Source organism: Dendrobates tinctorius, unplaced genomic scaffold (assembly GCF_039654945.1).
Source record: "Dendrobates tinctorius isolate UK_male_01 unplaced genomic scaffold, ASM3965494v1 ptg000107l, whole genome shotgun sequence".
Lineage (NCBI taxonomy): Eukaryota > Metazoa > Chordata > Amphibia > Anura > Dendrobatidae > Dendrobates > Dendrobates tinctorius.
In genome coordinates, this window is record NW_027361775.1 from 6,041,509 (window position 1) to 6,060,182 (window position 18,674).

Genomic DNA, 18,674 nt, shown 5'->3' on the forward strand with positions numbered 1-18,674 from the left:
TGAGTCCACAAATTATTCTGTGATTACTTGTTCTTCAAGAGTCAAATAGACATTCCAAAATCTCGCTGTTTGGCTAAGGCCTATTTCACATTTCCGTTTTTTGCCGTCAGTCAAAATCCGACAATTTTTTAAAAAAAGGATCCGCCAAAAAAGGGGCGGATCCATTTTTTCCCCCATAGACTTACATTAATGGCGGATCTTGACTGACGGTCGTCCGTCCCACCCGTTTTTTTACGGATCCACCAAGATTTTAGCGGCTCCCGGGCGGATGAGATGGACCTTGCAACGTTTTTTTTCTTTGACTGTCCGCTATTTTGAACCACGCATGCCCGGAATCCTAACTCCGGGAAGCATTTTAACCCATAAATGCCGTTTTGGGAACTCTCTCTCTCTCCTCACCGGAATTCGGTGGCCGATCATCGATCTCGCGGCGCTGATGAAGACGATCACGACTAACGACAGCGACGAGCCGATGATGACGATCGCGGCAAGGCGACATCCCGCCGATGATGACGATCGTGGCGAGGCCGAGATCCCACCGATAATGACGATCGCGGCGAGGCGAGATCCCGCCGATGATGACAACCACGAGATCCCAGAGATGATGACGACCGCAAGATCGCGGCGAGGCGAGATCCCGCTGATGATGATGACCGCAAGATCCCACAGATGATGACGACCGTGAGATCGCGGCGAGGCGAGATCCCGCCGATGATGACAACCACGAGATCACGGCGAGGCGAGATCCCGCCGATGATTACGACCGTGAGATCGCGGCAAGGCAAGATCCCACCGATGATGACGACCGCGAGATCTCACAGATGATGATGATCGCGGCGAGGCAAGATCCCACAGATGATGACAACCGTGACATCCCGCCGATGCGAGATCCCGCCGATGGTAAAGGCCGCGGTCACTTTAAATCACTCCGTTTCGGATCTGTCCTGCAACGTGGTCTGCTGTCATCCGTACATCACTGTGCGGAGACGGATCAGTTCTTTTTCACCTCTGGCGGATTGCAGCTGACCGCCGACAACATAAGTGTGAAACAGGCCTAAGCAGTATTGTACAGCCACAAATGAAATATTATCACATTTAGCATAAATGACAAATTTTGATGCGAGTTTTAACAATTTCTCAGTGTGAAAGTGTAAAATCTGGGGCTATAATAAAATTTTTGTGTCAAAAATATTTTTTTTAACCGCCCAATAGCATAAAATTCTGTGACACACTTCTGGTGTCAATATGATCACTGCATCGCTAGATAAATTAATTGAGAGGTCTACTTTTTAAAATGAGTTCCATTTATGGGGGTGTTCTGTCACCTCAGGGGCTCTGCCAATATGACATGGCACTCTCAAACCATTACAGCACAATCTGCACTCCTTCCCTTCTGAGCTTTGCACTGTGACTCAACAGTAATTTTTGACCAAATATGGGGTATAGGCCTACTCAAGAGAAATTGCTTAACAAATTGCACAATTTTTTTAAATTAAAAACCTGGGGGCAAAGCAACATTTTTGTGAAAAAAAAATGGTAATTTTTCATTGAGTTAGCCCAATGTTATACAATTCTGTGAATTGCCAGAGGGTTAAAAATGTTCACTATACCCCTAGATGACTTCCTCAAGAGGTGTAGTTTCCAAAATGGGGTCATTTATGGGGGTTTCTGCTGTTTTGGCATGTCAGGGACTCCACAAATATGACATGATATCCGCAATCTAGTTCAGGCAAAATTGCACTCCAGAATTCATTTGGCACTCCTCTTCCCAGCCCTGCCATATGCCCAAATAGTATTTTTACACCACATAAGAGGACACAGTGTATTCAGGGCAAATGGCACAACAATTAGTATGATCCATGTTCGCCTGCTACTAGTGTTGAGCATTCCGATACTGCAAATATCGGGTATCGGCCGATATTCGCTGTATTGGAATTCCGATACCGAGTACCGAAATTTTTTTTCAATATCGGATACCGAATCGGAAGTTCCCATAATGCAAAGAGCCACTGCTGTGGCTATGATTGGCTGCCGAAATGACGTCATCATGATGCGCGGTCTGTGCGCATCATGATGCGCCGTCAGTTCGGGCCTTCCGGGGGGTCTGTGCCGACTGCCCGGGGGGCTGTACCGGCCTACAGGGGGTCTGTGCCGACTGCCCGGGGGTCTGTGCCGACTGCCTGGGGTTCTGTGCGGACTGCCGGGGGTCTGTACCAGCCTGCCGGGGGGCTGTGCCGGCCTGCCGATGGTCTGTACCGACTGTCTGGGGTTCTGAGCGGACTGCCGGGGGTCTGTACCGGCCTGCCGGGGGGCTGTGCCAGCCTGCCGGTGGTCTGTACTGACTGTACGGGGGTCTGTGCAAGCTGCAGGGGTCTGTACCAGCCTGCCGGGGGGCTGTGCCGGCCTGCCGGTGGTCTGTGCCGACTGTCCGGGGGTCTGTGCAGGCTGCGGGGGTCTGTGCAGGCATTGTCCGATGGGACTACAAGTCCCATCGGGCGATGCCTGCTACCATGACGGTGATTGACACATTAGCCAATGATGGGACAGTAGTAGTCCCATCATCCGGCCTATGTGTTGCATGTAAAAAAAAAATACATACTACATGCTACATACATACTACATACATGCTACATACATACAACATGCATGCAACATACATACATACATACTACATATATATACTACATATATACTACATGCATGCAACATACATATATACTACATGCATCATGCATACTACATATATACCACATATATACTACATATATGCATGCAACATACATATATACTACATGCAACATGCATACTACATATATACTACATGCATACTACATATATACCACATATATACTACATGCATGCAACATACATATATACTACATATATACTACATGCAACATACATACTACATATATACTACATGCATGCAACATACTACATATATACTACATGCATGCAACATGCATACTACATATATACCACATATATACTACATACATACAACATATATACTACATGCATGCAACATGCATACTACATATATATACTACATGCATGCAACATACATATATACTACATGCAACATGCATACTACATATATACTACATGCATGCAACATACATACATACTACATATATACAACATGCATGCAACATGCAAACTTCATATATACCACATATATACTACATGCATACTACATATATACCACATGCATGCAACATACATATATACAACATATATACTACATGCAACATACATACAACATATATACTACATGCATGCAACATGCATACTACATATATACTACATGCATGCAACATGCATACTACATATATACTACATGCATGCAACATACATATCTACACAATGCAACATGCATACTACATATATACTACATGCATGCAATATACATACTACATATATACCACATACATGCATACTATATATATACCACATATATACTACATGCATGCAACATATATACTACATGCATGCAACATATATATACTACATGCATGCAACATGCATACTACATATATACTACATGCATGCAACATACATATATGCCACATGCAAACTGCATATATACTACATGCATGCAACATACATACTACATATATACCACATGCATGCAACATGCAAACTACATATATACTACATATATACTACATACATTCTACATATATACCACATGCATGCAACATACATATATACAACATATATACTACATGCAACATACATACTACATATATATTACATGCATGCAACATACATACTATATACATACTACATATATACTACATGCATACTACATATATTCCACATGCATGCAACATGCATACTACATATACACTACATGCATGCAACATACATACTACTTATATACCACATGCATGCAACATGCATACTACATATATACCACATATATACTACATGCATGCAACATACATATATACAACATATATACTACATGCATGCAACATGCATACTACATATACACAACATATATACTACATGCATGCAACATACATATATACTACATGCAACATGCATACTACATATATACAGTACTACATGCATGCAACATACATACATACTACATATATACCACATGCATGCAACATGCATACTACATATATACTACATGCATGCAACATACATATATACTGCATACAATACATACAGTGGGGAAAAAAGTATTTAGTCAGTCAGCAATAGTGCAAGTTCCACCACTTAAAAAGATGAGAGACGTCTGTAATTTACATCATAGGTAGACCTCAACTATGGGAGACAAACTGAGAAAAAAAAATCCAGAAAATCACATTGTCTGTTTTTTTTTTCATTTTATTTGCATAATATGGTGGAAAATAAGTATTTGGTCAGAAACAAAATTTCATCTCAATACTTTGTGATATATCCTTTGCTGGCAATGACAGAGGTCAAACGTTTTCTGTAAGTCTTCACAAGGTTGCCACACACTGTTGTTGGTATGTTGGCCCATTCCTCCATGCAGATCTCCTCTAGAGCAGTGATGTTTTTGGCTTTTCGCTTGGCAACATGGACTTTCAACTCCCTCCAAAGGTTTTCTATAGGGTTGAGATCTGGAGACTGGCTAGGCCACTCCAGGACCTTGAAATGCTTCTTACGAAGCCACTCCTTCGTTGCCCTGGCGGTGTGCTTTGGATCATTGTCATGTTGAAAGACCCAGCCACGTTTCATCTTCAATGCCCTTGATGATGGAAGGAGGATTGCACTCAAAATCTCACGATACATGGCCCCATTCATTCTTTCATGTACCCGGATCAGTCGTCCTGGCCCCTTTGCAGAGAAACAGCCCCAAAGCATGATGTTTCCACCACCATGCTTTACAGTAGGTATGGTGTTTGATGGATGCAACTCAGTATTCTTTTTCCTCCAAACACGACAAGTTGTGTTTCTACCAAACAGTTCCAGTTTGGTTTCATCAGACCATAGGACCTTCTCCCAAAACTCCTCTGGATCATCCAAATGCTCTCTAGCAAACTTCAGACGGGCCCGGACATGTACAGGCTTAAGCAGTGGGACACGTCTGGCACTGCAGGATCTGAGTCCATGGTGGCGTAGTGTGTTACTTATGGTAGGCCTTGTTACATTGGTCCCAGCTCTCTGCAGTTCATTCACTAGGTCCCCCCGCGTGGTTCTGGGATTTTTGCTCACCGTTCTTGTGATCATTCTGACCCCACGGGGTGGGATTTTGCGTGGAGCACCAGATCGAGGGAGATTATCAGTGGTCTTGTATGTCTTCCATTTTCTAATTATTGCTCCCACAGTTGATTTCTTCACTCCAAGCTGGTTGGCTATTGCAGATTCAGTCTTCCCAGCCTGGTGCAGGGCTACAATTTTGTTTCTGGTGTCCTTTGACAGCTCTTTGGTCTTCACCATAGTGGAGTTTGGAGTCAGACTGTTTGAGGGTGTGCACAGGTGTCTTTTTGTACTGATAACAAGTTTAAACAGGTGCCATTACTACAGATAATGAGTGGAGGAAAGAGGAGACTCTTAAAGAAGAAGTTACAGGTCTGTGAGAGCCAGAAATCTTGATTGCTTGTTTCTGACCAAATACTTATTTTCCACCATAATATGCAAATAAAATGAAAAAAAACAGACAATGTGATTTTCTGGATTTTTTTTTCTCAGTTTGTTGAGGTCTACCTATGATGTAAATTACAGACGCCTCTCATCTTTTTAAGTGGTGGAACTTGCACTATTGCTGACTGACTAAATACTTTTTTTCCCCACTGTACATATGGACATACAGTACATATAACATAGAGTACATACTCACCATCACTTGTCACTTTGATCCCCGAAGCCATTGTCATATGTGGAATAAATATTAAAATAACAAACCACCAATATACTTACCCCTGATCCGCAGAAGTCCACAAGTGTCCCACGACGATCTTGCGTGGAGAACAGCAGCATCAGCTGATGCTACCGTTCTCTACGGGCTCCAGGAATCCAGTGTCGGTAGGTAGGTATCCTTCCGCACTGTATTCCTCCACCACTGTAAAAGTTCCCTAGTCTCACTTTATGGCAAAAGCTGCGTGGGAAATTTCTCACACAGCAATGCCATAAAATGAGACTAGGGACTTTTTTTTTTTTCAGTGGTGGAGGAATACAGGGCGGAAGGATACCTACCTCCCGACACTGGTTTCCTGGAGCCCGTAGAGAATGGAAGCATCAGCTGATGCTGCTGTTCTCCACGCAAGATCGTCGTGGGACACTCGTGGACTTCTCCGGATCAGGGGTAAGTATATTGGTGGTTTGTTATTGTAATATATATTCCACATATGACAATGGCTTCGGGGATCAAAGTGACAAGTGATGGTGAGTATGTACTCTATGTTATATGTACTGTATGTCTATATGTATGTATTGTATGAATGTATTGTATGTAGTATATATGTATATTGCATGCATGTAGTATATATGTAGTATATATGTAGTATGCATGTTGCATGCATGTGGTATAAATGTAGTATGCATGTATGTTGCATGCATGTAGTATATATGTGGTATGCATGTTGCATGCATGTGGTATATATGTAGTATGTATGTACTATGTATGTTGCATGTAGTATATATGTATTATATATGTATGTTGCATGCATATAGTATATATGTGGTATATATGTAGTATATATGTATGTTGCATGCATGTAGTATATATGTGGTATATATGTAGTATGTATGTTGCATGCATGTAGTATATATGTTGTAAATATGTATGTTGCATGCATGTAGTATATATGTTGTATATATGTATGTTGCATGCATGTGGTATATATGTAGAATGCATGTAGTATAAATGTGGTATATATGTAGTATGTAGGTATGTTGCATGCATGTGGTATATATGTAGTATGCATGTTGCATGCATGTAGTATATATGTAGTGTATATGTAGTATGTATGTTGCATGTGGCATATATGTAGTATATATGTATGTTGCATGCGTGTAGTATATATGTGGTATATATGTAGTATGCATGTTGCATGCATGTAGTATATATGTTGTATATATATGTTGCATGCATGTGGTATATATGTAGTATGCATGTAGTATGCATGTAGTATGTATGTATGTTGCATGCATGTAGTATATATGTAGTATGTATGTTGCATGTAGTATATATGTTGTATATATGTAGTATACATGTTGCATGCATGTGGTACATATGTAGTATGTATGTTGCATGCATGTAGTATATATGTTGTATGCATGTTGCATGTAGTATATATGTATGTTGCATGCATGTAGTATATATGGTATATATGTAGTATGCATGTTGCATGCATGTAGCATATATGTTGTATGTATGTATGTATGTTGCATGCATGTAGTATATATGTGGTATATATGTAGTATGCATGCTGCATGCATGTTGTATATATGTTGTATTTATATATATATATATATATATATATATATATTGCATGCATGTGGTATATATGTAGTATGCATGTAGTATATATGTAGTATGTATGTTGCATGCATGTAGTATATATGTAGTATGTATGTTGCATGTATTATATATGTAGTATATATATATATATATGTTGCATGCATGTAGTATATATGTGGTATATATGTAGTATGCATATAGTATATATGTATGTTGCATGCATGTAGTATATATGTATGTTGCATGCATGTGGTATATATGTAGTATGCATGTAGTATATATGTGGTACATATGTAGTATGTATGTTGCATGCATGTAGTATATATGTAGTATGCATGTTGCATGTAGTATATATGTAGTATATATGTATGTTGCATACATGTAGTATATATGTTGTATATATGTATGTTGCATGCAGGTGGTATATATGTAGTATGTATTTTGCATGCATGTAGTATATATGTTGTATATATGTAGCATGCATGTTGCATGCATGTGGTATATATGTAGTATGTATGTTGCATGCATGTAGTATATACACTCACTGGCCACTTTATTAGGTACACCATGCTAGTAAGGGGTTGGACCCCCTTTTGCCTTCAGAACTGCCTCAATTCTTCGTGGCAGAGATTCAACAAGGTGCTGGAAGCATTCCTCAGAGATTTTGGACCATATTGACATGATGGCATCACACAGTTGGCGCAGATTTGTCGGCTGCACATCCCTGATGCGAATCTCCCGTTCCACCACATCCCAAAGATGCTCTATTGGATTGAGATCTGGTGACTGAGGAGGCCATTTGAGTACAGTAAACTCATTGTCATGTTCAAGAAACCAATCTGAGATGATTCGAGCTTTATGACATGGCGCATTATCCTGCTGAAAGTAGCCATCAGATGTTGGGTACATTGTGGTCATAAAGGGATGGACATGGTCAGCAACAATACTCAGGTAGGCTGTGGCGTTGCAACGATGCTCAATTGGTACCAAGGGGCCCAAAGAGTGCCCAGAAAAAATTCCCCACACCATGACACCACCACCACCAGCCTGAACCGTTGATACAAGGCAGGATGGATCCATGCTTTCATGTTGTTTACGCCAAATTCTGACCCTACCATCCGAATGTCGCAGCAGAAATCGAGACTCATCAGACCAGGCAACGTTTTTCCAATCTTCTACTGTCCAATTTCGATGAGCTTGTGCAAATTTTAGCCTCAGTTTCCTGTTCTTAGCTGAGAGGAGTGGTACCCAGTGTGGTCTTCTGCTGCTGTAGCCCATCTGCCTCAAAGTTCGACGCACTGTGCGTTCAGAGATGCTCTTCTGCCTACCTTGGTTGTAACGGGTGGCAATTTGAGTCACTGTTGCCTTTCTATCAGCTCGAACCAGTCTGCCCATTCTCCTCTGACCTCTGGCATCAACATGGCATTTCCGGCCACAGAACTGCCGCTCACTGGATTTTTTTTCTTTTTCGGACCATTCTCTGTAAACCCTAGAGATGGTTGTGCGTGAAAATCCCAGTAGATCAGCAGTTTCTGAAATTCTCAGACCAGCCCTTCTGGCACCAACAATCATGCCACGTTCAAAGGCACTCAAATCACCTTTCTTCCCCATACTGATGCTCGGTTTGAACTGCAGGAGATTGTCTTGACCATGTCTACATGCCTAAATGCACTGAGTTGCCGCCATGTGATTGGCTGATTAGAAATTAAGTCTTAACACACAGTTGGACAGGTGTACCTAATAAAGTGGCCAGTGAGTGTATGTAGTATGCATGTTGCATGCATGTGGTATATATGTAGTATGTATGTTGCATGCATTTAGTATATATGTAGTATGTATGTTGCATGTAGTACATATGTAGTATATATGTATGTTGCATGCATGTAGTATATATGTGGTATTTATGTAGTATGCATGTTGCATGCATGTGGTATATATGTAGTATGCATGTAGTATATATGTGGTATATATGTAGTATGCATGTTGCATGCATGTGGTATGTATGTAGTATGTATGTATGCTGCATGCATGTAGTATATATGTAGTATGTTTGTTGCATGTAGTATATATGTAGTATATATGTATGTTGCATGCATGTAGTATATATGTGGTATATATGTAGTATGCATATTGCATGCATGTGGTATATATGTAGTATGCATGTAGTATATATGTGGTATATATGTAGTATGTATGTTGCATGCATGTAGTATATATGTTGTATATATGTAGTATGCATGTTGCATACATGTAGTATATATGTAGTATTTATGTATGTTGCATGCATGTAGTATATATGTGGTATATATGTAGTATGCATGTTGCATGCATGTGGTATATATGTTGTATATATGTATGTTGCATGCATGTGGTATATATTTAGTATATATGTAGTATGTATGTTGCATGCATGTAGTATATATGTAGTATGTATGTTGCATGTAGTATATATGTAGTATATATGTATGTTACATGCATGTAGTATATATGTAGTATGTATGTTGCATGTAGTATATATGTTGTACATATGCATGTTGCATGCATGTAGTATATATGTTGTATATATGTATGTTGCATGCAAGTGGTATATATGTAGTATGTATGTTGCATGCATGTAGTATATATGTTGTATATATGTAGTATGCATGTTGCATGCATGTGGTATATATGTAGTGTGTATGTATGTTGCATGCATGTAGTATATATGTAGTATGCATGTTGCATATAGTATATATGTAGTATGCATGTTGCATGCATGTGGTATATATGTAGTATGTATGTAGCATGTATGTAGTATGTATGTGTGTTGTATGAATGTAGTATATATGTAGTATGCATGTTGCATATAGTATATATGTAGTATGCATGTTGCATGCATGTGGTATATATGTAGTATGTATGTAGCATGTATGTAGTATGTATGTATGTTGTATGAATGTAGTATATATGTAGTATGCATGTAGTATGTATGTATGTTGCATGCATGTAGTATATATGTAGCATGTATGTAGTATGTATGTATGTTGTATGACTGTAGGGTAGTATATATGTAGTATGTATGTAGCATGTATACAGCATGTAGCATGTATGTAGTATGTATTTTTTTTTTGTACATTCAACACATTAGCCGGATGATGGGACTACTACTGTCCCATCACTGGCTAATGTGTCAATCACCGTCATGGTAGCAGGCATCGCCCAATGGGACTTGTAGTCCCATAGGACGATCCTGCACAGACCCCCGCAGCCTGCACAGACCCCCGGACAGTCGGTATAGACCACCGGCAGTCCGGCACAGCCCCCCGGCAGGCCGGTACAGACCCCCGCAGCCTGCACAGACCCCCGGACAGTCGGTACAGACCACCGGCAGGCCGGCACAGCCCCCACAGCCTGCACAGACCCCCGGACAGTCGGTACAGACCACCGGCAGGCCGGCACAGACCCCCGGCAGGCCGGTACAGACCCCCGGCAGTCCACACAGACCCCCGGGCAGTCGGCACAGACCCCCGGAAGGTCCGTACACCCCCCCGAGAGGCTGTACAAGGACAGAAAAGGGTTTTTCTCATTCCATTACCGGAAGTCCCATAGACTTGAATGGGACTTCCTGTATCGGAATCGGCGATACCCGATACTTTTTTCGTATTGGGCCGGTACCATCCGATCCGATATTTTAGGGTATCGGATGGTATCGCTCAACACTACCTGCTACCATTGTGAAAATTAAAAACTTGTGTGTGAAGCAAAATTTTTGTGGAAAATATATTCTTTCATTTTAATGGCTCAACTTTGAAAAATTCTGTGAAGCATTTGTGGGATAAAGGTGCTCACTACACCTGTAGATATGTTTATTGAGGGGTGCAATTTCTAAAATGGGGTTCACTTGTGGGTGTTTCCACTGTTTTGGCATATCAGGGGCTCTGCAAATGCAAAATGGTGTTTGCTATCTATGTCAGCCCATTTTGCGCTCCAAAAGTCAATCCAAGTTTATTGATTCATTTTAAAATCAAGTGAATGTTCACTTTTGAGTATTTTCTGTCATATAGGTCCCTCAAAGTCACTTCAAACATAATGTGGTCTCTAAAAAAATATATGATTTTGTAAATATTGTTGGAGAAATAAGAAATTGCTGATAAACCTACGCGTTTAAGCTGTTGCCAGCATTATTCATGGTTTTCATTGACCGCTCCCTGGACTGTTCTGTGTGAGACACAAGACCGCATCTGACCTTCACATCAACAGTGAGCTGACTCTCCTTCTCCCCTAACCCCTTCACATCATAAAGACAAATTGAGCTCATTTTATTTCGAGCCCTGCCGTGTGCCCAATCAGTAGTTTTCTACCTTACATGGGTTATAAACTTTTTGAATGTGGTTTTGAGCACTTTTAGGGTTTTTTTTAAAAATAGTGTCACTTTTGGGTATTTTCTGTCATATAGGTCCCTCAAAGTCACTTCAAACATAATGTGGTCTCTAAAAAAATATGATTTTGTAAATATTGTTGGAGAAATAAGAAATTGCTGATAAACTTTTAACTTCCTATAAAAATCTGTTTAAAAAATGATGCTGATGTGAAGTAGACATATGGGAACTTTTTTTAATTATTTTGTACATCATGTCTAACCAGTTTAAAAATACATACAAATTTAGCTCAATTTTTACAATTTTCTCCAAAAAATCTGATATTTTCACAAATAAACACAAAAAAAATTACAATCTAAAATTACCACTAACATAAAGTACAGTGTGTCAGAAGACAACAATCTCACTGGGGTTCTTTGAAGCATTCTAGAGTTATTAAAGCACCACATAAAATGACACTGTTCAGAATTGTAAAATTTGGGTTGGTCAAGAAGGTGAAAACAGATTCGGAGGTGAATGGGTTAAAATTCAAACCACCTTGAATAGGTTCAAGAATCTCTAAAAGTAACTATTTGCATATTGCAACAGCAGTATAGACCAGACAAAAATATATGCAAATATATGTCATATTGGCAAGCTTTGCATCCTTAGTTCTGACTACAATAATTAAAATGTTACTACTGATGTAAACATATATTAGCATATTTTTTGCAAGTGAGTTTTAGAATAAGATAAAATGCTTTTCTGAGTCTGATTTTAATAAATTTTGCAAACAACTTCAGGGGAAATGGGTCTACCGGTCAAGGAAATGAGCTTTATTCCCTACAGCAGCGTTTGGCTTCCAATCATAGGGTTATTGCCTGCAAGGTTTAAGTCAATGCTCAGTGTACAGAGAATGGTGGTTGTAACTGCATTCCAGGCAATGACTGACAGCATTAGGGCCTGCTGTCAGTCAGTGCCAGGGGCATGGTTACAGCCACTGCTCTTTATAGGCTGCCGGGGGAATAATGTTTATTTCCTCCCAGCATTTAGGAGCCGCATGGTGTCAGAACACTGTTATCCTGCAGATTAACCCTATAATTGTAGGTTAATAGCGTTATTTTACATGACAGGATCCTTTTAAGTTGAGTTTTCAAAAGCACTGACACTTCATGGACTGCAACAGTCCTAAACTTGCCAGGATTGTATCTGTAAAAGCTCTACAGTCCAGGCAATTTGGGACTGTTAGCTGCTATTCAATAAGCTGAAGGTCTGAAGGGGGAAGCTTCATACTTTCAGTATGTTATATCACTATATTGATAGATCATAGTACATAGCTTATGCTGTTCTGTCTTACAAAGCTGAAAGCTTTGATTTCAGACTTCTAATAACCACAAGATTACTTTAAAATACATTGGTTGTCTTTTATATTAACATAACTTTCTATGGAATTTCAAAGGATCAATACTAACACATTCAAACTTACCTGGAAACTGGGCTATTCTCTTTTATATGGAGGCATGGAGAATTGCTGAAACAGATTTGGATAAAATTTTCTGTCCTTGGTATCTATTGCTGACATTGGTCTTATTACTCCAGGCCTTGTGGTCTGAAAAAAATGCAATGTTTATAAATTTTCAATAATACATTTTGGAGGATTCAAGGATTAATATGGATTCAATGATTAATTTCACAAATTAAACAAATTAATCCAATGCTTGTCATAAATTATTAGACATTTTCAATTTGCAGCAAATTTTTGCTTTGGTTATCAGGATATTCTTCAGTTTCCCTTCATAGAAATATTTATAAAGGGGCTATCCTCTTCTGTCATGTACATAACTTATCCTTTAGATAACTCAGTACAAGACTGGTGGGAGTTCAAATCCTATTACCCCTCCCCCCACACACACACACACACACACACACACACACACACCAAACAGTTCTCATCACATCCAGTAGCAGTGGGGCAGAACCACAACTCTGTAGCTCATCAATAGAAAAGTATACTTCTTTAATAAATAATGTGGAAAATCCCCTTTTTGCTTTGTTTTCAACTCCTCCAGGACTGATCTATTTTTGGTTTTTAAGATGACCTTCTTTTTTTGCTTGTTTGTTTTTATGTTAGTTTTATGCTTTACTTCTTTGCACACAAAAAATACTTTTTTAAAAAATATTTATTTGTTGGTTGCCATATCCTTAAACCCATAACTTTCTTTATATATACAGATCTGGCAAAAATTAAGAGACCAGTTCCAAATGTTCAGTTTGTCTGATTTTTCTCTTTATAGGTATATTTTTGAGTAAAATGTAAATTGTTCTTTTAGTCTACAGACTTCTGAAAACATGTCTCTGAAATTCCAAGCAATAAATTTTGTTTTTTTTCTGAAAAGGAGAAATGGTCAAAATTAAAAAAGCAGTGCTTCATACCTCAAATAATGCAAACAAAACAAGTTCATAATCATTTAGAAACAACAATACTAATGTTTTAACTCAGGAAGAGTTCAGAAATCAATATTTTGTGAATAACCATGATTTGTAAAAAACTGCTTTCATGCGTCTTGGCATGCTTTCCACCAGTCTTTCACACTGCTTCTGTCACCAAAAATTGAAGCAGTTCTTTGTTTGAACGCTTGTGAGTATCCATCATCCTCTTGATTACATTCCACAGGTTTTCAGTGGGATTCAGGTTTGGAGAATGGGCTGCCCATGACATGGTTTCGATGTGGTGGCCTCTTAATTTTTGCCAGAGCTGTATAAAAGAAGTTGTTTTAGGATTTCTAATTTACAGGATAAAGTATTTTTCAGTGGTATAATTTTGGCAGCATACAACATATTGACCATCATTCATTTCATCTTTTTCTTCCAAGGATGAATTAAAGTTAGTTTTTTTTATATTCCTATAGATATCATATCAAGACACACTCAATGCAACCCTTTTTTCCCCACTCTTGACATACTGATAGCAACACCGCAGAAGAAATGCTAGTCTAAGGGGGTCCGATTCCTTGTAGGAATGCTCGGACCTAACATCCATAATGTGATGGTGCACCATCTTGCTGGAAAAACTCCGGTAACGTGCCATCTTCAGTGCATAAAAAGGGCAACACATCATCATGTAGCAATTTCAGATATCCAGTGGCATTTAGGTTTCCATTGATGAAGACTGGCCCCACTATCTTTGCACCCCAGATACCTCACCATACCATCAATTATGGGTGTCAGGTCTGAGCATTCCTACATGAACAGTTTCCTGGAAAGTGGATTGGTCATCACGGGCCAGTTGAATGGCCACCAAGGTCTCACGATCTGACCCCCTTAGACTTTTATCTTAGGGTCATCTGAAGGCTATTGTCTATGCTGTGAAGATACGAGATATGTAGCATCTGAAACAACGTATACTGGAAGACTGTGCTAGCATTTCTTCTGTGGTGTTGCTATCAGTGTGTCAAGAGTGGGAGAAGTGGGTTGCATTTACAATCCAACACAATGGGCAGCACTTTGAACACATTTTATAAGTGGTCATAAACTTGTAAGTAACTCATGAAAGAATAAAATTATGTTAAAACCAAGCACATCATTGTTTTTCTTGTGAAGTTCTCAATAAGCTTGATGTGTCACTTGACCCTCTTCCCATTGAAAAAAATAAAGTTGGATCCAAAGTGGCCGACTTCAAAATGGCCACCATGGTCACCACCCATCTTGAAAAGTTTCCCCCCTCCCATATACTAATGTGCCACCAGCAGGAAGCTGATATCACCGACCATTCGCATTTTATATAGGTGTATCCATATAAATGGCCCAACCTGTATATATACAATATATACAGTATATACTTTATACATATATAGATACAAACCGTATATCGCAAAAGTGATTACATACCTCACATTTTTGTAAATATCTAATTATATTTTTTCATGGGACAACACGGAAGACATGACACTTTGATATAATGTAAAGTAGTAAGTGTACAGTTTGTACAACAGTGTAAATTTCGTATTCCCTCTAAATAACTCAACACTAAATATGAGTGAATTTGTTCAGATTCAGTTCTGAATACGATCAGAATCGAATATTGTTTTTGCTATATTCGTTGAACACAGCCGAACATCATTAGAGTCAATGGGAGAAGAAATTGCAGAGTATGTTCGGAACCGATCATAAGACATACATTCTGCATGAATAGTATTCAAATATGGCATGAATATGTCAAAATCAGATTCGGGACCAAAATCCAAACAAATTCGCTCATCTCTATACACACTGCCATTAAAGTCTAAACCACTGGAAACAAAAGGGAGTTCACCCATAAGTCAAAATGACCAAATTGTGCTCAATTAGCCATTTTCCCTCCCCAGTGTCATGTGACTCAGTATTGCTACAAGGTCCCAGGTATGATTGATGAGCAAGTGTATTAAATTTTATGTTATTACTCTCACACTCTCACACTGGTCATCATAACTTCGACAAAGCATATTATGGCAAAGAACTCTCTGAGGATCTGTAAAAAACAAATTGTTGCTGTACAACAAGATAGACTAGGCTATAAGAAGATTGCCAACACCCTAAAACTGTGCTGCAGCATGGTGGCCAAGACCATACAGCAGTTTAACAAGACAGGTTCTGCTCAGAACTGGTCTCACAATGGTCAACCAAAGATGTTCAATGCACATGCTCAGCATCGTATCTAGAGATTGTCTTTTCAAAATGGATGTATGAGTGCTGCCAGAATTGCTCCAGATATTAAAAGGTTGGTGGTCAGCCTGTCAGTACTTAGACCATATGCTGCACACTGCATCAAATTGGTCTGCATGGCTGTCATCCCAGAGGGAAGCCTCTTCTAAAGATGATGCACAAGAAAGCCACAGTTTTCTGATGACAAGCAGACTAAGGACATGGAGTTCTGGAATTATGCTCAGGGGGTCTAATGAGATAAATTTATTTGGTTCAGATGTTGCTAAGCATGTGTAGCAGCAACCAGATGAGGAGTACAAAGATAAATGTGTCTTGCCTACAGTCAAACATGATGGTAGGAGAGTCATGGTTTGTGGCTGCATGAGTGCTGCAGACTGTAGAGAGCTGCTGTTCATTGAAGGAATCATGAATGCCGACATGTACTGTGACATACTGAAGTTGAGCATGATCACCTCCCTTCACAAACTGAGTTGCAGGGCAGCATTCCAACATGATAACAACCCCAAGCACACCTCCAAACACTACTTCCTTGCTAAATAAATTGAGGGTAAAGGTGCTGGACTGGCCAAGAATGTCTCCAGACCGAAACCCTATTGCGCATCTGTGGAGCATCCTCAAATGGAAGATGGAGGAGCACAAGGTTTCTAACATAAACCAGCTCTGTGATGCTTTCATGGAGGAGTGAAAGAGGTATCCAATGGCAACCTGTGCAGTGCTAGTAAACTCCATGCCCAAGAAAGTTAGGGCAGTGCTTGAAAATAATTATGGCCACACAAAATATTGACACTTTGAGCACAATTTGGCCATTTTACTTAGGGGTTTACTCATTTTTGTTGACAGTGGTTTAGACATTAATGCCTGTGTTTTGAGTTATTTGGAGACACACTAAATTTACACTGTTATACAAGCTGTAAACTGACTATTTTACACTGTATCAAAGTGTCATACCTTTAGCGTTGTCCCATGAAAAGACATAATAAAATATTTACAAAATATGAGAGGTATACTCACTTTTGTGATATGTAGTATTTCTACAGCTGTGTGAAAAAGTGTTTGTCCCCTTCCTGATTTCCTATTCTTTTGCATATTTGTCACACTTAAATGTTTCAGATAACTAAACAAATGTAAGTATTAGACAAATACACAAGTTAACACAGAATGGAGCTTTTAAATGAAGTTCTTTACTATTAAGGTGAAAAGAATTCCAAGCCTACAGGGCCTTGTGTGAAAAAAGTCATTGCCTCCTCCCTTAAAACATAAATTAACTGTAGTTTATCACATATGTGGGAAGCTGAGTTCAAATTCCCTAGCCAGACCCAGGACTGATTACTGTCACACCTGTTCTCAATCAAGAAATAGGCCCTGTCTGACAAAGAGAAGTAGACCAAAAGTTTCTCCAAAACTAGACATCATGCTGCACTTCAAAGAGATTCTGTTTGTAATTACTCTATATAATATGAGTTTCACTTTTTGTATTGAAGAACTGAAATATATTAATTTTTTTATGATATTCTACTTTAATTTTGTGAGAAGCACCTGTATATAGCAATGTTACATTATAAATTGTATTATGAATTGTAAGATTCTATTAATAAACTTGTTTTATTAGTTTCAGTTCCTATGAAGTGGAAAAAATGCCTAAAATATCTGAATAAGTAAGTACTTACTTGAGGATCCTTTGTTTTTGAATTTATTAACGTCTGGAGGGATGCCTGTGGTTAAAAAAAATCCTTGTGAAAAAACATGCATGGCAAATAAATAATATTTTAATTGAGCAGGTATGCATATTATACTTATTTACTCTCTAGTAGGGATGAGCGAACGATAATACTTGGTTATCACTTGAGTATCACTGTGCTCGGGTGTGCTCTTTATGCGGAAAGCAATGGGTGATGCTCAAGTGAAAACTTGAATCTCCGCCCCACATCTTTGGCACCTGTTATGCAGCCAATAAGCATATAGCCTATTATATTACACACACACAAAAATTGTTGAAACATTTTCCTGGGATACATTTTTCAGCCATACACTATTCTGTAGTGTGCAGTAAATTTCTGTGATATCTAAAACTTATGAAAAGCTTTTAAAAAATTTGTAGGCCTCAATTTCTCAGACATACAGTGTTATGTGGTCTGTGAACATTTCTGTAATCTCTAAAACTAAGCATTGAATCATTTTTCTGGATTGAATTT

The 18,674-nt window shown here is 39.0% G+C and overlaps 1 protein-coding gene across 1 annotated transcript in view; it reads right to left on the bottom strand.

The window, feature by feature from the left end:
* Nucleotides 1-18,674, bottom strand: part of MLIP (muscular LMNA interacting protein) — a 422,570-nt gene that overhangs the window by 81,221 nt on the left and 322,675 nt on the right. Inside the window, exons 10-11 of the mRNA XM_073589143.1 lie at nt 18,150-18,194; nt 13,268-13,390 (exon numbers count right to left, since the gene is read on the bottom strand). Coding sequence (XP_073445244.1) covers nt 13,280-13,390; nt 18,150-18,194 — 156 coding nt within the window. The 3' untranslated portion in view covers nt 13,268-13,279. The remainder of the gene's footprint in view (nt 1-13,267; nt 13,391-18,149; nt 18,195-18,674) is intronic.